We start from the raw sequence: 17500 nt of genomic DNA on the forward strand, positions 1-17500 counted from the left end.
TGCTAACTAGCTGAAACTCAGACTCACACGCTCAACAGGAAGCTGGGTATCAGGTTATCAGGGTATCAGGGTATCATGGTATCAGAGTATCAGGTTATCGGGGCATCAGGTTGTCAAGGTATCGGGGTATCAGAGTATCAGGGTACCAGGATATCAGGGTATCAGTATTGGGTTATCAAGATATCGGGGTAATTTCCCCCCTGGGGACAAATAAAGTATGATTGGTTGATTGGGTATCAGGTTATCAGGATATCAGGGTATCAGTATCAGGTTATCAGGGTATCGGGGTATCAGGTTATTGGGGCATCAGGTTATCAAGGTATTGGAGTATCAGAGTATCAGGGTATCAGTATCAGGTTATCAGGGTGTCGGGGTATCAGGGTTTGGGGTATCAGTATTGGGTGTCAGGGTATCAGGGCATCAGTATCAAGTTATCAGGGTATTGGGATATCAGGGTGTCAGGGTATCAGGATATTGGAGTATCGGGGTATCAGGGTGTCAGTATCAGGTTATCAGGGTATTGGGGTATCAGGGTGTCGGGGTATCGGGGTATTGGGGTGTTGGGGTATCAGGGTATTGGGGTATCAGGGTATTGGGGTATCAGGGTATTGGGGTATTGGGGTATCAGGGTATTGGGGTATCAGGGTATTGGGGTATCAGGGTATTGGGGTATTGGGGTATCAGGGTGTCAGTATCAGGTTATCAGGGTATTGGGGTATCAGGGTGTCGGGGTATCGGGGTATCAGGGTATCAGGGTATCAGGGTGTTGGGGTATCAGGGTACTGAGACTGGGCCAGAACAAAGGAGCTGAATGTTGAGCTGCTGAAATTGCTTAAGACTGAAGAGCGATCAGAGACAGGGCGTGGTCCGGGTGATGCACACCAACAGGTTTGGTGCTAGTTCTCTGTCTTGTCGGTGTGGGGATGTGGACGTGTCGCCCTCCGCCCCTCGCTCCACCGTCCCGAGACCCTGACCAACAAGAAGTTGGTATGAAAAATGGAAAATGGTTGGACGGCTGTTTTCTACACCATAAAAAACCTTGTTGATGTTTCCTGTCCAGCGGTGAAGAACCAGGTCACCGGTCACCTCTTCCTCAACGATGAAGATGAGTTCCCAGAATCCCGTGTAGTGATTGAAAAGGGCGTGGCCTGGGAGTACACTAACAATGACGACCGGGAGTCCGTCCAGACCACCGGACCGCTTAAGTATGGAGTTCTTGTCATGGTGAGTCAGCGTCAGGAGGCAGGCTGCAGGCTGGTTTGTTTCTGATACAGTTGAAGGCAGTTTTGTAGGATGGAGGCCCCTAGTGGTGGTGTGAGGTCACTGTTTACAGTGCGATCAATATCACTTAGAAACATATTAAAGTCCCCATGAAGTGACCTCACGTGATCTCTACTTCCTGTCAAACAGAGCGTCTTGAACAGTGACATCATCATCCTGCTCCAGTGGCTGGACATTAAAATGTCCAACCAGTGACTGAATGCCTAACCCAGCACATTGCCCTCTGTCCATCAGATCCGTTCCCACGGCGACTCCAAGGTGACGCTGTCCTACAAGTACGTCCTGCAGGAGGAGCTGAGATCTTCCATAGAGTCCAACCTGGTCCAGGAGGACGCCGTCGTGTACGAGTGGGCGCTGAAGAAGTGGTCGCACTGCTCCAGACCCTGTGGAGGAGGTGAGACAGACAGCCGCTTGTTCGGTTACCAGGGAAACAGACAGCTGGTTGCCTGTCTGTTACCAGGGAGTGTGTGATAATTAACCGTGTTGTCTGGTTGCCAGGGAAACAGTACACACGGTTTGGCTGTAGGAGAAAGGCTGATGGGAAAATGGTCCACAGAACTTTCTGCTCCAACATCAGCAAACCAAGAGCGATCAGCCGAGACTGCAACAGAGAGAGCTGCAGCCAGCCCCGGTACACACACACACACACACACACCTAACCCAGTTGGTATGATGGTAAGGAAATAATAAAATAATCTCCTGTTGCAGCTGGGTGACAGGGGACTGGGAGGACTGCAGCGCCTCCTGTGGGCAGACGGGATACCAGCGTCGCTGGGTGAGCTGCCAGCAGGCGTCCAGTAGGGGGCAGCAACGCTCTGTCCACAGCAAACTCTGCAACGACGACCGACCAGAGGGGAAACGAACCTGCAACCGCTTCCCGTGTCCTGCTGCCTGGCGCAGTGGGCCCTGGGCACCGGTATGGTGTGTGTGTGTGTGTGTGTGTGTGTGTGTGTGAATGTTTTTCGCCATCAGTATACAGTTAGGCCTTTGTTCACCACCACAGTGGATTTGAAATGGAGTGCAGACTTTCAGCTTTAATTTAAGCGGCTGAACAAAAACATGGCATTAACCTTTTAGGAATTACAGCCAGTTTAATACTCAGAAAAATAATATTCAGCTCTTACCATCAGTTATTCATGTGGAGTAATGTGTGTGTGTGTGTGTGTGTGTGTGTGCAGTGCTCAGTAACCTGTGGTAACGGGACTCAGGAGCGCCAGGTTGCGTGTTCAAATCCCGATGGCTTGTCTGGATCCTGCAGCGAGCCTCGACCAATCACAACCCGCACCTGCCAAGCCCCGCCCTGCAGCGGTACACATCGACCAGTCACATTCCAGATATGTATTACCTGCTGAGGAGGGGCGGGATGTTTGACGTTGTGCTGTCCTCCCCCCTGCAGGCGATCACAAGAACTCCATCATCCAGTGGCTGTCCCGCTCCAGTCCGGAGTTTCCTGCTCCCAAGACCTCCTCCAGTAAAACCTGGCGCCTCCCCTCCAGCTCCTCCTCCTGCTCTTCGTCCTCCTCCTTTCTGCTCCTCATCTCTTCCTCTTTGGTTCTCCTGATCCCTTCGTTCTGAGTCCTCTTTTCTTTCCTCTCTCCGGTTCTCCTCACTCCTTTGCTTCGCTCTGTTCCAGGGTGTTAGCTTGCGTGGCTAGCCTGTTGTTAGCCTCGCCGTGCTAACGCCATGTCAGGGACGATATAAAACGCCACCAATCACATTCTTCTGTCTTGGCTTCAGTGACTGCCGGCGACTAAAACGCTGACTTTTTTGTCGACACTGTGAGAGTCTCTGCAGAGGGAGGCTCACCTGTTTATCTGGGCATTAAAGAGAGAGTCACTGTCACATGTCAGAGGGGAGCGAACCAATCACAACACAGCTCAGGTTTTATTTGTCCCGCCTCAGTTTGATTGGCTCTTCACCTGCAGCAGATAGCCTGTGTTAGCATGTGCCAGCTTCAACAAACTATAGTAACAGTAGCTGTTAGCTTGTTAGCACGGCATGGTGCCATGGCCCGTTATACCAGAACGCCCATCGCTCTGAAAACACGCTCTCTGGACCTGCTGGAGTTCAGGTTCTGCCGGTGCAGAAGCAAAGCTCCTCTGAACGGCCTCGCTCTTCAGTTTGTGTCTGTAAAGTTTGATGAGGCTGTGATTCTAGAGGTCATTTTCTACAGCGACGTCCAGTTTAACATCATCGCACATGAATGACCTTCATCAAACCATCACTGAGGCTCTGTGCTGCGTCGCTGATGGGAAACAGGATGTTTTGCCGGTTGTTTTCGCTCAGAGGCCTTTCTGTCTGTTAGCGGTGCCTTGTGGCTCTCGGCAAACCACAACTACACAAAGAAAAGACTCGTACCGGCAACCCTGCAGCCGCACAAATTCACATCGACACGTCGATGGGATTCTGGACGGTGGACTCTGTTTTTTATGAAGAGAGGAAATGACTGAGAGCCCTACCACTGCTTCTCCTTCCTCTTCTTCTTCTTCTTCATATGGTTTGTCTTCTCGATTCAAATGTCTGCATTAACTTCTTTTGCATTCAACTCTTTGGTTCTATTCTATTCTATTCTACTGTATTCTACAATGCTGAGTTTTATTGTGTTTGTTCTGTTCTGTTCTGTTCTGTTCTGTGTTGTTCCTATGTGTTCCATTTCATTTTATTGTGATAATCCGGCTGACAGTGATGACTGACAGGTGCTTCCTGTCTTCAGGGCAGCGTTGCCGCGGCGACCAGTCAGTGTTTTGTCGGATGGAGATGCTGAGACGGTACTGCTCCATCCCCAGCTTCCAGCAGATGTGCTGCAAGTCGTGCAGAGAAGGAAACTCCAGCAACTCCAGCACCACGAGCCTCGTGACACCTGAGACCAGCAGGTCACTCATCATCACCGTCATCACCATCACCACCATCACCATCACCATCACCATCACCACCATCATCATCATCATCATCATCATCACCATCACCATCACCACCATCATCATCATCATCATCACCATCACCATCACCACCATCATCACCATCATCACCATCAACATCACCACCATCACCATAATCACCATCACCATCATCACATCATCACCACCATCATCATCATCATCATCATCATCACCATCACCATTACCACCATCATCATCATCATCATCACCATCACCATCACCATCATCATCATCATCATCATCATCACCACCACCACCACATGCATAGAACATAGAACCACACTGTAAAGTGACTCATCTGTCCTGGTTTTCTCCTCCCAGATCCTGGAGCTTCACCTCGGAGCCGGATGCCGGGTCCACCGGCAGCACCTCCGCTCCTCCCTCCCGGTCCGTTGACGACGATGCGACGCCGCCGTCCACCGGCAGCAGCCCCACCGACTTCATCTACGTGGACTACGACGATTACGAGGAGTACTCGTCCTCTGGGGAACCGTGGACACCCGCGGAGACGCCTGTTATTCCCACCACCATAACGACTACCAGCACTGCTGCCACAACAACCACGAGACGCCCGAGGAGAACCGCTCCGCCGTATTTGTTCAGGAGGAGAACTACCGCTCCCACGATGCCCGTTGTCACTGTTGCTATGGTAACCACTGATGGTCAAAACGCAGTGTCATCGCCATTCAGGACTTCTGGCGTGCCGGAGTTCCCCACCACTCTTGCGACGACCACATGGGCTGATGCTGATGACCTCATCACAGAGGGACCGTCTGCTACACCGCTGCCAAGCCCAAAGGGGACGACAGGAGGGCGGAGACGCAAACCCAAAACTGACCCGGGAGGAGCCACACCGACCCCCGCAGCGCCCTTCTCCTCCTCTTTCCCATTTTCCAGAGAGGAGAAGAAGGAGAACAACTCCGTGGACGAGGTTCCGTATCGGATTGTGGGACTGGACGGGGAATTCTCCCGGACCGGCCACCAGAACTACTTTGTGCCCCGGATGCCACCGTTCCGCGAGCGAACGCAAAACAAACGCATCCAGGAGCTGCTGAATGAGAAGCGCCGGCAGGAGCTTCTCCAGAGACCCGGAAGGACCAAAGATCCGCTGCCCAAAGCTCGCCGGACTGTCCGGAAACACACCGGCCTGTGAACCACGGACACATACACACACACACACACACACACACACACACACATTTACTTAGGTCACTTTGAGGGACATTGCATTGACTTACATTCATTTCCTGGAGACTTATCCTAACTCCAACCATAACCACTACATACCTAAGCCTAACCTTTACCTGACTTCACTTCACTTGAGACATTTCCAGAGGCCCAGAGACTCCGCCCACTGCTAAACTGTTCTACAAAATTAATGGAAAAGGAAAAGCTGCTCTACGATGCCTGAATAACAAAAATTTAAAAAACACACACACACAGCTTCCAAAAGCTTCCAACACTGGGACTCGCCCACTGATCACAAAACAGCAAATACCGCAGTAAAAATGAGCTGGGCATGGAACCTTATTTAGGATTTGATCAGCCCAGCTGACCTCTGTGGATGGATGTTGGAAACACTCTGAGATTTCGCAGTGACTCTACTGATCAAATGGTGCTTGCTCTGAACTTCATATATAAAACAAGGACAGCCCAAAACAAAAGACCCAGAACAAGCCAGTGGCTAAAGCTAGCTTGCATGACCTTAAAAATAAAAAAATATATATAAATGCAAAAGTGATTAGAAAAACCACCTTTGTTTGATTTTCACTGTTAATTCCGTCAATTTATGTTTTGCATAAGCCACCATTTTGTTCTGAACTAGACCTAAACCAATCCAAAGCCTAATCTTAACCATTTCAAAATAAGATTACAATCATATATTACCCCCTAACCACAACCTGGCACTAACCTGAACCAAACCTAGATCCTAAATTAGTCTAACACTAGGCCCAAACCAGGTCTGACCCTCACCTTAACCCTTTCAGAGTGGAAGGGTCTAGAGTCTAACCACAACCTGAGCCTAACCTCGGCCAAACTCCTTTTTAAAATAATCACCACTCGATACCAGTTTAGAAACACAACTAGAGTTGCTCAGCAGCTGAGCTCTGGTGCCGGGCGGAGGGTGGAGCCTCAGCACGCAGGGTGGTGAGCCGCTCTTGTTTTTGCCGCTGCACTGCAATGCCAAAACCACAGTTTTCACATGAAGTCTTTTCCAAACAGTTCAGTTTCACAGATTATTTTTTTTTTTGTAAGTGAGACAAATGGAGGAACAGATTTCAGATTTTTATCACATTCGTGTGGACTCTAATCTGCACTGAGCACGTACAGCGGACAACAGAGATGTGACATAAGTGAGACGTCTCACTCGTTAGCTACTTTCATCATCAAGTCTGGCAAAAAATGATGTGTTTAACTCAGAATGTCTCTCGTTAAACCTGCAGTGAGCGATTTCAGAATCTCTCATCAATCCTGAAACTAAGCTGTGCTCTGTGGAAACGTTTCAACCCCGAATTATATAAACGTGAACCAAGTGGCTCGGCTCACCTTTTTTCTCTCTTTGTTGTCAAATTTTGGCTTGGAAGGTAGCTGAACCAGGCCTTACTCAGTCGGGTATCCACACTCTAATGTGGAGTTCCTCAGGGGTCCATACTCGGGCCTCTTCTGTTCAACATGTGCATGCTCCCCTCGCTCAGATTATAGATTATTATAACATCCACAGGTGTCCACTCGAGCTGTGCAGAGGCACCGCTCTTTGTATTTGTGTTTGTTTTGGGGCAAAATCATTAGAATTCAGGGGGGGAAAGTGGGCATGGCTAAACCCAGAAGTGATGTTTTTTATTGTTGGATTTTAACTACAAAGAAACACAAAATGAGTGAAATTCCTGCTTACTGAAATTGTATTGATAAAGAGCAGCATGCAGGCGTGGTGATCGTGAGACGCTCTGAGCCGGACCGACTGACGGCTCGGGTCGACCCTGCAGACCAGAGCACACCCGGCTGTGGAGACACACCTGGCTGTGGACGCACAGCTGGCATCTCCGTGGGCAACCTGCAGTCCTTACCTGCTCTGACTCTGCTGAGGATGATTGACAGCTCTAGCAGCCAATCTAGTCTGAGTTAGAGAACCTCAGAGCCAATCAGCTGCCTTCCTGCACAGGATTTGGTTTGGTTTGACTGGCGCTCTGTGTTCCTTTGGATTTGTATTTTATCGTGTTCTTATGTCTCTGGTGTTGTTGGACTGGACAGTCCTGTTTCTTCATGCATGAGGCTTCAGCTCGCTAACTCGCTCTCCCCCAGCGCTGACATCACCACGTCGACCCAAACTGGTTTTTCTTCATCGGTTTGTTGTTTATGTTCCCAGTATAAATGTATGTAGGTTTTGATAATTTAATAAATTTGCAGATGAATGAAAGTGACTGTCTCTTAAGGGCGGGCGGGCGCTTATTCAAAGTGATGTGGAGTGATGGCTAAACATTAAAAGGGTAAAATGAAAAAAAATACACACACACACACACACACACACACACACACACACACATATATATATATATATATATATTTATATATATATATATATATGTGTGTGTGTGTGTGTGTGTACAGTACAGGCCAAAAGTTTGGACACACCTTCTCATTCAATGCGTTTTCTTTATTTTCATGACTATTTACATTGTAGATTCTCACTGAAGGAATCAAAACTATGAATGAACACATGTGGAGTTATGTACTTAACAAAAAAAGGTGAAATAACTGAAAACATGTTTTATATTCTAGTTTCTTCAAAATAGCCACCCTTTGCTCTGATTACTGTTTTGCACACTCTTGGCATTCTCTCGATGAGCTTCAAGAGGTAGTCACCTGAAATGGTTTTCACTTCACAGGTGTGCCTTATCAAGGTTAATTAATGGAATTTCTTGCTTTATCAATGGGGTTGGGACCATCAGTTGTGTTGTGCAGAAGTCAGGTTACTACACAGCCGACAGCCCTATTGGACAACTGTTAAAATTCATATTATGGCAAGAACCAATCAGCTAACTAAAGAAAAACGAGTGGCCATCATTACTTTAAGAAATGAAGGTCAGTCAGTCCGGAAAATTGCAAAAACTTTAAATGTGTCCCCAAGTGGAGTCGCAAAAACCATCAAGCGCTACAACGAAACTGGCACACATGAGGACCGACCCGGGAAAGGAAGACCAAGAGTCACCTCTGCTTCTGAGGACAAGTTCATACAAGTTCAGTTATTTCACCTTTTTTTGTTAAGTACATAACTCCACATGTTCATTCATAGTTTTGATGCCTTCAGTTAGAATCTACAATGTAAATAGTCATGAAAATAAAGAAAACGCATTAAATGAGAAGGTGTGTCCAAACTTTTGGCCTGTACTGTATGTATATATAAAAGGAATAACTAAAAGTGACTAAATTCGAATTTTAAGAACACTGGAGGATAAAAAAAACAATATGAAAACCAGCTATTAAAACTCAGACTATAGCTATAACATAATTAAAAACTATTTTTGGTTCCATAAAAAACCTTTTAGCAATAGGTTCTTTAAAGAATCATTTTGGTAGATGGTTCTTTCAAGAACCCCAAAGGTGCCTTAAAGAACCATCAAAAAATGGTCCATTTAGGAACCATAAATGGTTAGTTACAGAACTAACAAAATTAGGTTCTTTAAAGAACCATTCTTAAGAAGGTTCTTCGTTGGACCCAACTGGTTCAGTAAAGAACCTTTTTTTTTTTTTTTTTTAAATTGTCTTCAGTAATTTTTCAGAATAAAAGCCTCTCTGAGCGTTTTAAATCAGATGACTGTGTGCAGGTTGAAAACCAACATGAACATGTTGTTGGCTGGTTCTCCATGTTCCTTGTTCCTTCACTGGGTTCCAGATGAGGTATTTAAAATGTCAGCTGTGACGCTGTGGCATTTCTCCCTGTTTTCTGATGGTTTATAGAGCGAGACATTCTGAAGCAGCGGCTGCTCGTTTCCACCGACGCACAGGAGGAGCAGGATTATCATCTACAGAGCCGACACTCTGCTCAGCCTCTGCAGCGCCCCCTGCAGGAGGAGCAGGATTATCATCTACAGAGCTGACACTCTGCTCAGCCTCTGCGGCGCCCCCTGCAGGAGGAGCAGGATTATCATCTACAGAGCCGACACTCTGCTCAGCCTCTGCAGCGCCCCCTGCAGGCGGAGCTGACACTCTGCTCAGCCTCTGCGGCGCCCCCTGCAGGAGGAGCAGGATTATCATCTACAGAGCTGACACTCTGCTCAGCCTCTGCGGCGCCCCCTGCAGGCGGACACACAGGCTCCTGGAGGTGAAATATAAACTGCTGCTAGCAGTAAAAGTAAACATTAAACAAATAAAACAGTATCAGTGTTAAAAAATGAATAAATAAGAGTGAATAAACTGCCATTTTAAATAACACTGAGATAAAAACAAAATAATAATAGTAACATGAAAACCATTTATTAGAAATCAAACCATAGCTGTAACATCACTTCAAACTTCAAAAAGATAGATCCTCCTTACACACATACAAAAGTGTGTATTCACAGCCGCTCACACACACCCGTCCTCCTCTCCACTGGGTTTTTCAATGATTGCTGTGTAGCGCCACACCTGTAGCACACTATTTTATTTTTCAAGGTGTGTCCAGTTTGATCTGAATCCAGATTTTAAAGAAACCAGCAGAGGAAACCTCGTGGCTGCTGCTGTTTCTGATTCACCAATAACAGCAACAACACTCAGAATCATGATGATGATATAATCACGATAATGCTAATCATCATCACAATCAAAGCACTAGTAACAGTAATTTCTCACATTATGATGATGTTTTCAAATCAGTGTGACGTCATCAGACGCGTGTATGCGGCCTCTTCCTCCGCAGCTCCTCTCTCTCCAGTTGATTCTCCACGCCATTGGACAACCTGTGTGTCAGTCTTTCGTCCTGCCCGCTGATTGGTTAAGGTATCCTGGTCCGCGGCTGTGATAGGTCAGCAGCGTGCCGCGGGGCGGGGTCAGCGGCGTGCAGACGGCAGACTGTCATGGCGGCTGCGGTGGTCCGGAGTCTGAGCTCTAACCTTGGCAAGAACCTGCGGGAGCTGCGTGTGCACCTGTGCCAGCGCTCCGCCGCCAGCCAGGGCACCAGGTGAGCACACACCTGTACACTGACCGCTAACACAAAGATAGTATCTAGCTAACAGTGAGCTGCTTGTCAGCCGCCCGCTGTCATCAGGCTAAATGCTAATGCTAACAGCTAACAGGGTGACCGCCTCCAGCCAGGAGCACCGCTGAGGGTCAAAGGTCACATGGAGAATAATAACACTGGATCTGAAGGTCCAGTTTGACCTCAGAGACAAACTGAGACCGACACACGGATCACATGTCTGAGCCCGAGGACTGGAATCAGGGTTTGAGATGATCAGTGTGTGTGTGTGTGTGTGTGTGTGTGTGTGTGAGAGAGAGAGAGAGAGAGAGAGAGAGATGGATGTGTAGCTCCTGACCTGGGCAGTGACATAATGTAAGTGTGAGCCTGGTGCTCCACTGCTGACCAGTCACCTGTTCCAGGTGCAGGGCCCAGATTCTCCAAAAAGTTCTTACTAATAATCTTAAGACGTTTCGTAAGAGGAAAAAATGAGAAGTTCATAAGAATGTTCTCAAGTGCTATTCCCCATTATTTTCTTAAGAACTGCACATTATCTTAAGAACTTCTTGATTTTTTCCACTTATGAACTTGACTCAACTCTCTACCTTTATGGAAACAAACAGCCTCGAGCTGCAGCCCACAGCAGTTCCATCTAAAATCCAACAAAACAATATCCATTATAGTCTCAACTTTGATTTGATGTTATAAAAGTGTTTTCTCAAAAACTGAGATACATACTTTGTATTGGACAGCGACGATATTACTAACCTATTAGTTAATAGAATCTAAATATAATTGACACATGAATGGTGACTGGTGGCTAAACAAAATGTCCTCAAATAGACTCAGAAACAATATATGTGCCTTTATGTGTCTAAATACTGGCTTAGATATTAGGCTGAATTACAGTTTAGATAACGATTATCACTATGTTAACATATACAATGTAAAATTATTAAGGTATTAGCCTACTACATTAATCTATGTTATATAATCAAATTTGGCTCTAAATGAATCAAAGATGTTTGAAAAATAGCTTACCTTCACACAGCATGTGGTTACTTAAGACGACCTTTACCTGTCTTAAAGTTACGATACTATTTAAGAAAAATAGTAAGATAATTTCTTTCAAGAATCCCATTTATTCTTAAGAAAAATCTTAAGAATAAAGTTGAGAACATTCTTAAGATCTTTTGTTTGGGTTCTTAAGATATTTTGTTTGTGAATTCGAAAATATCTTAAGATTCTTCTTAAACCCAAACTTAAGAAAAAAAGTGGAACTTAAGAAGAAATTTAATCTTAAGAACCTTTGGAGAATCCGGCCCGAGGTCTGCTCTGTCCAGAGGAGCTGAAGGGAGCAGTCAGGCAGGGAGCAGTCAGTGCAGGGAGCAGTCAGGCAGGGAGCAGTCGGTGCAGGGAGCAGTCGGTGCAGGGAGCAGTCGGTGCAGGGAGCAGTCGGTGCAGGGAGCAGTCGGTGCAGGGAGCAGTCAGGCAGGGAGCAGTCAGGCAGGGAGCAGTCGGTGCAGGGAGCAGTCGGTGCAGGGAGCAGTCAGGCAGGGAGCAGTCAGTGCAGGGAGCAGTCAGTGCAGGGAGCAGTCAGACAGGGAGCAGTCAGACAGGGAGCAGTCGGTGCAGGGAGCAGTCGGTGCAGGGCGTCAGGCAGCAGGAGGCGCTGTGCTGCTCTGAAGTGTCTCCATCAGCTGCTTCATGTCGAACTTCTGCCACAACACAGAACCCATCATCAGCCGAGCAGTCAGCCTGTAGCACTGTTCCTCAAATGTGTGTGTGTGTGTGTGTGTGTGTGTGTGTGTGTGTGTGTGTGTGTGTGTGTTGCAGGGACTTTGTGGAGCAGCACTATGTGACGTTGAAGAAGGCGAACCCCGGCTTCCCCATCCTGATCAGAGAATGTTCTGGAGTGCAGGCGCGGCTGTGGGCTCGATACGGTCAGTCACCATCAATACTGATCAACACAGATCAACACAGATCAATACTGATCAACACAGATCAACACAGATCAATACTGATCAACACAGATCAATACTGATCAACACAGATCAATACAGATCAATACAGATCAATACAGATCAATACAGATCAACACAGATGGATCAGAGTCTGCTGGGTGGACATGGAGCATCAGCACAAACATATCGTTTAGGGCTGTGTGACACGACCCAAACAGAATATCCTGATATCTATATCTGTCTATCTGTCGATATATATTTATATATAGATATAGATATATAAATATAGATATAGATATATAAAATATAATAAATATGAAAACATATCGGCATATTGGATATTGGGCCAATTTGTTATTACACTTAGAATTATCTACTTACAAATAAAAGTTACTTGATCATATTTTATTATCTTTCTCCTTTTATTTTGAATAAGTGTTTAATTCAGCAGTAAACAAAATATAATTATAAAAAAATATAAAATATGACTATTAAATGTCAGTGTGATGATGGCAGCAGCCTGTCGGCGATCTGCACGTGCTTCCCAGTGTTCAAACATTTGTTTTTTTTGTTGTGCTTTTCTCTCATATCACACAGCCCTAAACAGCCATAATCTCAATAAACAACATGTGCTGGAATAATTGCCGGGGTTCCCAGGCATCCCGGTGTCAGTCATGGAAACACTGGGAACACTGGGAACACTGGGAACATGTCAGACATGATCTGGGCTTTCAAGTTTTTCTTAATTTTCTTTGTTCTTGTAATTTTGTTTTAATTTCATACAAATTTTCAGTTTTTTTTTTTTAATTTTTGGATAATTTCCTTGTGATTTAATTAATTAAAACGTGTGTGTGTGTGTGTGTGTGCGTGCAGACTACGGACAGGAGCGCAGCGTCTCTCTGGAGAACCTGTCAGCAGATCAGGTGGCAGCGGCTCTGCAGACGATGGCGACGTCCCGCCCCTGACGTCATCTGACCCCGCCCCCGATGACCTCTGACCCCAGCCCTGGTGACCTCTAGCCCCGCCCCCTGTATTCTTGTGCTGCTGCTGTGAAATGTGTTGCTAATAAAGCTAATAAAGCTGAACAGGAAGCACACCTGAGGCTGCTCACCTGTTTGTTCCACCTGAGGAAACAGAGTCTGGTTTTTATTGAGCTGCAGGAGCAGATCCATGCAGACGCCCTGTGACGCGGTGCAGTCATGAAACATTTCATTTTAGACAACAGACCAGCAACATGTTAAAGTCATGCATGAACAGAAAAGGGGAAATGAAATGCGTAAAAAAAAAACCTGCTGGTGATGTGCAGCTTGTCAGCAGGTTTGGGTTCGTCCTTCTGAAATATGCAGAAATCACATTGTGTTTTAATCAGTCTGTTGTGTTCAAAAATCCCAACAGTAATTATGTTTATCGCAAAGTCATGACTTCTGTCTTCCCTAAGTCTCCAAAATTACATTTTTGTCTTTTTCACTTACGAGAAATTGTAAAATTTAGGAAGTCCCCACTGATGTACGTCTGCAGTGAACTTCAGTCACAAAGTAAAAGTTGTGGTTTCAGACCAAAAATCCTTTAAAAAGGAAAGATTTTAAAAAGGAACTTCCTTTGCTTTTGGTGCAGTTGGAAACTTGGGGGAAGAATTTGCTCAGTGCTGGAAAAGTATTGTGAGTTCTGTTTGATAAAAACCTCATTCCCTAACAGGCTGTCTGAGCTGTGGCTTTGGGCAGTTTTCTGTTTTCATCTCAGAGACAAGCTGAGGCAGTGAGCAGCTTCCAGGCTCATGTCACCTTTTGTCCAGAGCTGATGTAGCTAACGAGTGAGACATCTCGCCTCCACCCGTCTCTGTTGACGGCTGCCCAGCAGCAACGGGGCAACTGACAGGTTATTATAGGTCACTAAAACTGAAACCAGGGCTGTGTCTGAAATCACTCCTTAAACCACTATATAGTGCGCTATATAGCCATTTTGTAGGGTGTCCGAATGTTTAGTGATTATTAATGTTCACTATATAGTCCACTGGATGTATCCCACAATCCACCGCAAAATGTAGTGGACATCCGATGGTCACTAACCTGGCAATATATCCCGTCATGCATTGCGGAACGGCGCTGAACAACGAGCGAAGTCATGTCTGAAACGGTCCGCTATTGAGTCACTGTATAGTCACTACACTGAATTCCCTATAGAGAGAGTAGGGAGGGGGGAGGGGTAGGGGGTGGGGGGTGATTTCGGACACAGCCCAGGTGTGAGGAAAACACAGTTCAACAGGAATCAAAATAAAATCTAGACTTTAGAAACAAACTAAAACAAACTGAAGTGATGTCGTGTTGTTACAGACTGAACTGCAGTGCAGTCAGAGTGTGTGTGCAGTGTGTTCAGTGCTGCTGCTCTGTGTGTGTGCGTGTGTGTGTGTGTGTGTGTGTGTGTGATGGTTACTGAGACTGGGACGTGGACATGACTGGGAGTCTCTGCCTTCACAAAGTGAAGAGCTAATCTGACAAACAGCGGCCAGATTAGAATAAAACAGCTGACTCAACTGGGACCAGAGGACCCAGTCTGGAGACTGAACTGAAAATAAAAGCTAGTGACGAACAGCAGACTGTAACAGCTCTGCTGCCTGTGGATCTGTGGCTGACTGAGAGTCTCTGGGCTCCAGAAAATGAAAATAACTTGAGAAACACAGTAAAACCTCAGGGTCACGTGACAGCACGCAGACAGGCGTGTCGGGTCACTTCGTCCTGAGGGGGGCAGTCATAAGCCCGGTGGCGTCTACACTGCCAGAAACCAAGAAGAAGAAGCAGCACAGCAGCACTCAGTTTGCCCAAAACACCAGAAGAAGAAGAAGAGGAGCACCAAAACATCCGGACGTCCTCGCACGGCAGCCCGAGCTAAACCCTCCAAACTACCGACACACACTCTGTCCCTGCAGCTCTCTGCTTTCTGTCTGTCGCCGCACGACAGCGAGAGGGTTTCGCCGCCATGCCTGAGAGTAAGTCGGAGCAGACGCTCGCTAAGCGACGCTAGCGGGGTTAGCTTTAGCCGCAGCCTCACGGGAGAGCCCGGGACCCGGGCCGAGACCCGGGCCGAGACCCGGGGCGGGACCCGGGCCGAGACCCGGGCGGAGAGCCGGGCCGGGACTCGGGCGGAGAGCCGGGCGGAGAGCCGGGCGGAGACCCGGGGTCGCAGCCCGGCAGCAGGCTCCTACATGCTGATGCAGCGGAGCCTCTCCACACGGTTCACCTTCGTATTCACACGGACACCGAGAGCAGTTAGCTCCGTTAGCCTCGTTAGCATCGTTAGCTCTGTTAGCCTCGTTAGCATCGTTAGCTCTGTTAGCCTCGTTAGCTCTGTTAGCCTCGTTAGCCCCGTTAGCTTAGCCAGGCTCCTGGTGCGTCCTGGAAAACTCTTGGAAAATTGTAAAACGAATAAAATGTCCTGGAAATGTTCGCGAGGACCTGGAAGATTGAACATATTGGCTGAATTCATTTATTGTTTTAAAACACTGTTATTGTATGTTTATATTTGCAGCTGTACAGATAATTCTAATAGCATTTCCAGCTGTGGCGATGTAAAGGCCCGGATGTGTTCAGATGTGCTCTCTGCTCACCTGACGCACTCAGGTTACAGACGTCACACAGCACAGCACATGTGTGACGTGCTGTGTATGATTTAAAAAAAAAAAAAAAGTCCAGCTAATTTATCAGGAATACACTGAATTTGTTGTTGTTGGTGTGTGTGTGTGTGTGTGTGTGTGTGTGTGTGTGTGTACGCCAGATGAAGGCTGTGCTCAGCTCCTGTCCAGGAGACATGTGTTTTCTGGGTCTTACAAAAACTGACCTTTAAAAAAAAATCTTTAATTTAGAACCAGGAGAAGAAAAATGACAACATGAGCTTAACTTTCTCTCTCTGTGTGTGTGTGTGTGTGTGTGTGTGTGTGTGTGTGTGTTCGTGTTCGTGTTCACAGCTGAGAGCTACTCCAACCCTCTGGCTCCTGACGGCCATGAGCTGGACGAACACCGCTCGGCTCTGCAGTGAGTACCCTGACTGTGTGTGTGTGTGTGTGTGTGTGTGTGTGTGTGTGTGTGTGCGTGCAGTCCCAGTGTCTGCACTCACAGATCCAAGCTCCTGTCTGTTACCCAGAGTGACACAGGGGTCTTTATTCTGTGTTTGGAGCCTGTTTGCTCAGTACATGAGTAAAAATAACTCAACATATAAAACAAAAACCAAATGGTCACATATCAAACAACAATGAAGAATCAGGTGAGCTTCAGGTGAGTGACATCTCATCGGCCAATCCCGTGTCTCCGCAGGTCCAAGCTGACCAATGATGACTTCAGGAAGCTGCTGATGACGCCGCGCTCCGCCCCCTCGTCGGCCCCGCCCTCCAAGTCCAGGCACCATGAGTGAGTGATGATGATGATGATGATGAAGAAGATAACAGCTAGTGCCCCTACAGGTTCTGATGGAAAATGCTAGAAATGCTAACATGTGATGTGACAGGCAAGATGACGAAAGGCCCTCTGCACAGGAAGTGATGTAATGACCCACAGGAAGTGATGTCACTGACAGAATCTATGAAGCATTTTCTTGATGTGAATTTAATGGGTATATAGTTGAGTATTGCTTCATCTTTAGTATTTTTAGTGTGTTAATGAAGGCTGGGAGTGGACGCATGAGAGGAAACGTTTCGCTGTTCGGCCGAGCTGATTGGGTGTGGCAGGATGGAGGCGGGGTCTTGTTTTCCTGGCAGCTGATTGGCTGTATTGCCGACATATGAAGCTGTTATCAAAGCCTCACTTTCTGATCACTGATGACGTTTTTTCCCCCAGAATGCCGAGGGACTACAACGAGGATGAAGATCCTGCAGCGAGGAGGAGGAAGAAGAAGAGGTGGGTGGATCAAACACACACACACACACACACACATGCACACACCCCTGAGCGTGCAGCAGGGATAGATTGATTATTGGGGCCAATACTCGGAATAATAATCGTTATAGTGTTTCTGATTGACATGATGGCCAGTATGAGACTCCGCCTCCTTTTTTTTACTGCATTTAAATATCAAGAATCTGATCTGAGCTTCTGTTGTTACAAATGTTTTTCTTTTGTCAAAGTTTCACTTTATTTTCTGAAAATTTTCCTTCGTTTTTCTTTTTTTTCCGCTGT

The 17500-nt window shown here is 46.8% G+C and overlaps 3 protein-coding genes across 3 annotated transcripts in view; all 3 read left to right on the forward strand.

The window, feature by feature from the left end:
• The window catches only part of LOC115371031 (A disintegrin and metalloproteinase with thrombospondin motifs 2-like), a 37564-nt gene extending 30866 nt beyond the window's left edge, over positions 1-6698 (forward strand). The window contains exons 22-29 of the mRNA XM_030068147.1: positions 1061-1224; positions 1516-1675; positions 1780-1912; positions 1990-2197; positions 2460-2589; positions 2678-2752; positions 3995-4154; positions 4542-6698. Coding sequence (XP_029924007.1) covers positions 1061-1224; positions 1516-1675; positions 1780-1912; positions 1990-2197; positions 2460-2589; positions 2678-2752; positions 3995-4154; positions 4542-5373 — 1862 coding nt within the window. The 3' untranslated portion in view covers positions 5374-6698. The remainder of the gene's footprint in view (positions 1-1060; positions 1225-1515; positions 1676-1779; positions 1913-1989; positions 2198-2459; positions 2590-2677; positions 2753-3994; positions 4155-4541) is intronic.
• Positions 6699-10220: 3522 nt separating this feature from the next.
• On the forward strand, positions 10221-13466 carry ndufa2 (NADH:ubiquinone oxidoreductase subunit A2). The gene is made up of 3 exons (XM_030068509.1): positions 10221-10377; positions 12211-12317; positions 13212-13466. The coding sequence occupies exons 1-3, from the start codon at positions 10274-10276 to the stop codon at positions 13301-13303; spliced, it is 303 nt and encodes a 100-aa protein (XP_029924369.1). The 5' UTR covers positions 10221-10273; the 3' UTR covers positions 13304-13466.
• Positions 13467-15131: 1665 nt separating this feature from the next.
• Positions 15132-17500, forward strand: part of ik (IK cytokine) — a 13635-nt gene continuing 11266 nt past the window's right edge. Inside the window, exons 1-4 of the mRNA XM_030068453.1 lie at positions 15132-15321; positions 16297-16363; positions 16643-16735; positions 17162-17221. Of these exons, the coding sequence (XP_029924313.1) occupies positions 15312-15321; positions 16297-16363; positions 16643-16735; positions 17162-17221 (230 nt within the window). The 5' untranslated portion in view covers positions 15132-15311. The remainder of the gene's footprint in view (positions 15322-16296; positions 16364-16642; positions 16736-17161; positions 17222-17500) is intronic.

Source organism: Myripristis murdjan, chromosome 14 (assembly GCF_902150065.1).
Source record: "Myripristis murdjan chromosome 14, fMyrMur1.1, whole genome shotgun sequence".
NCBI classification, from domain to species: Eukaryota; Metazoa; Chordata; class Actinopteri; order Holocentriformes; family Holocentridae; genus Myripristis; species Myripristis murdjan.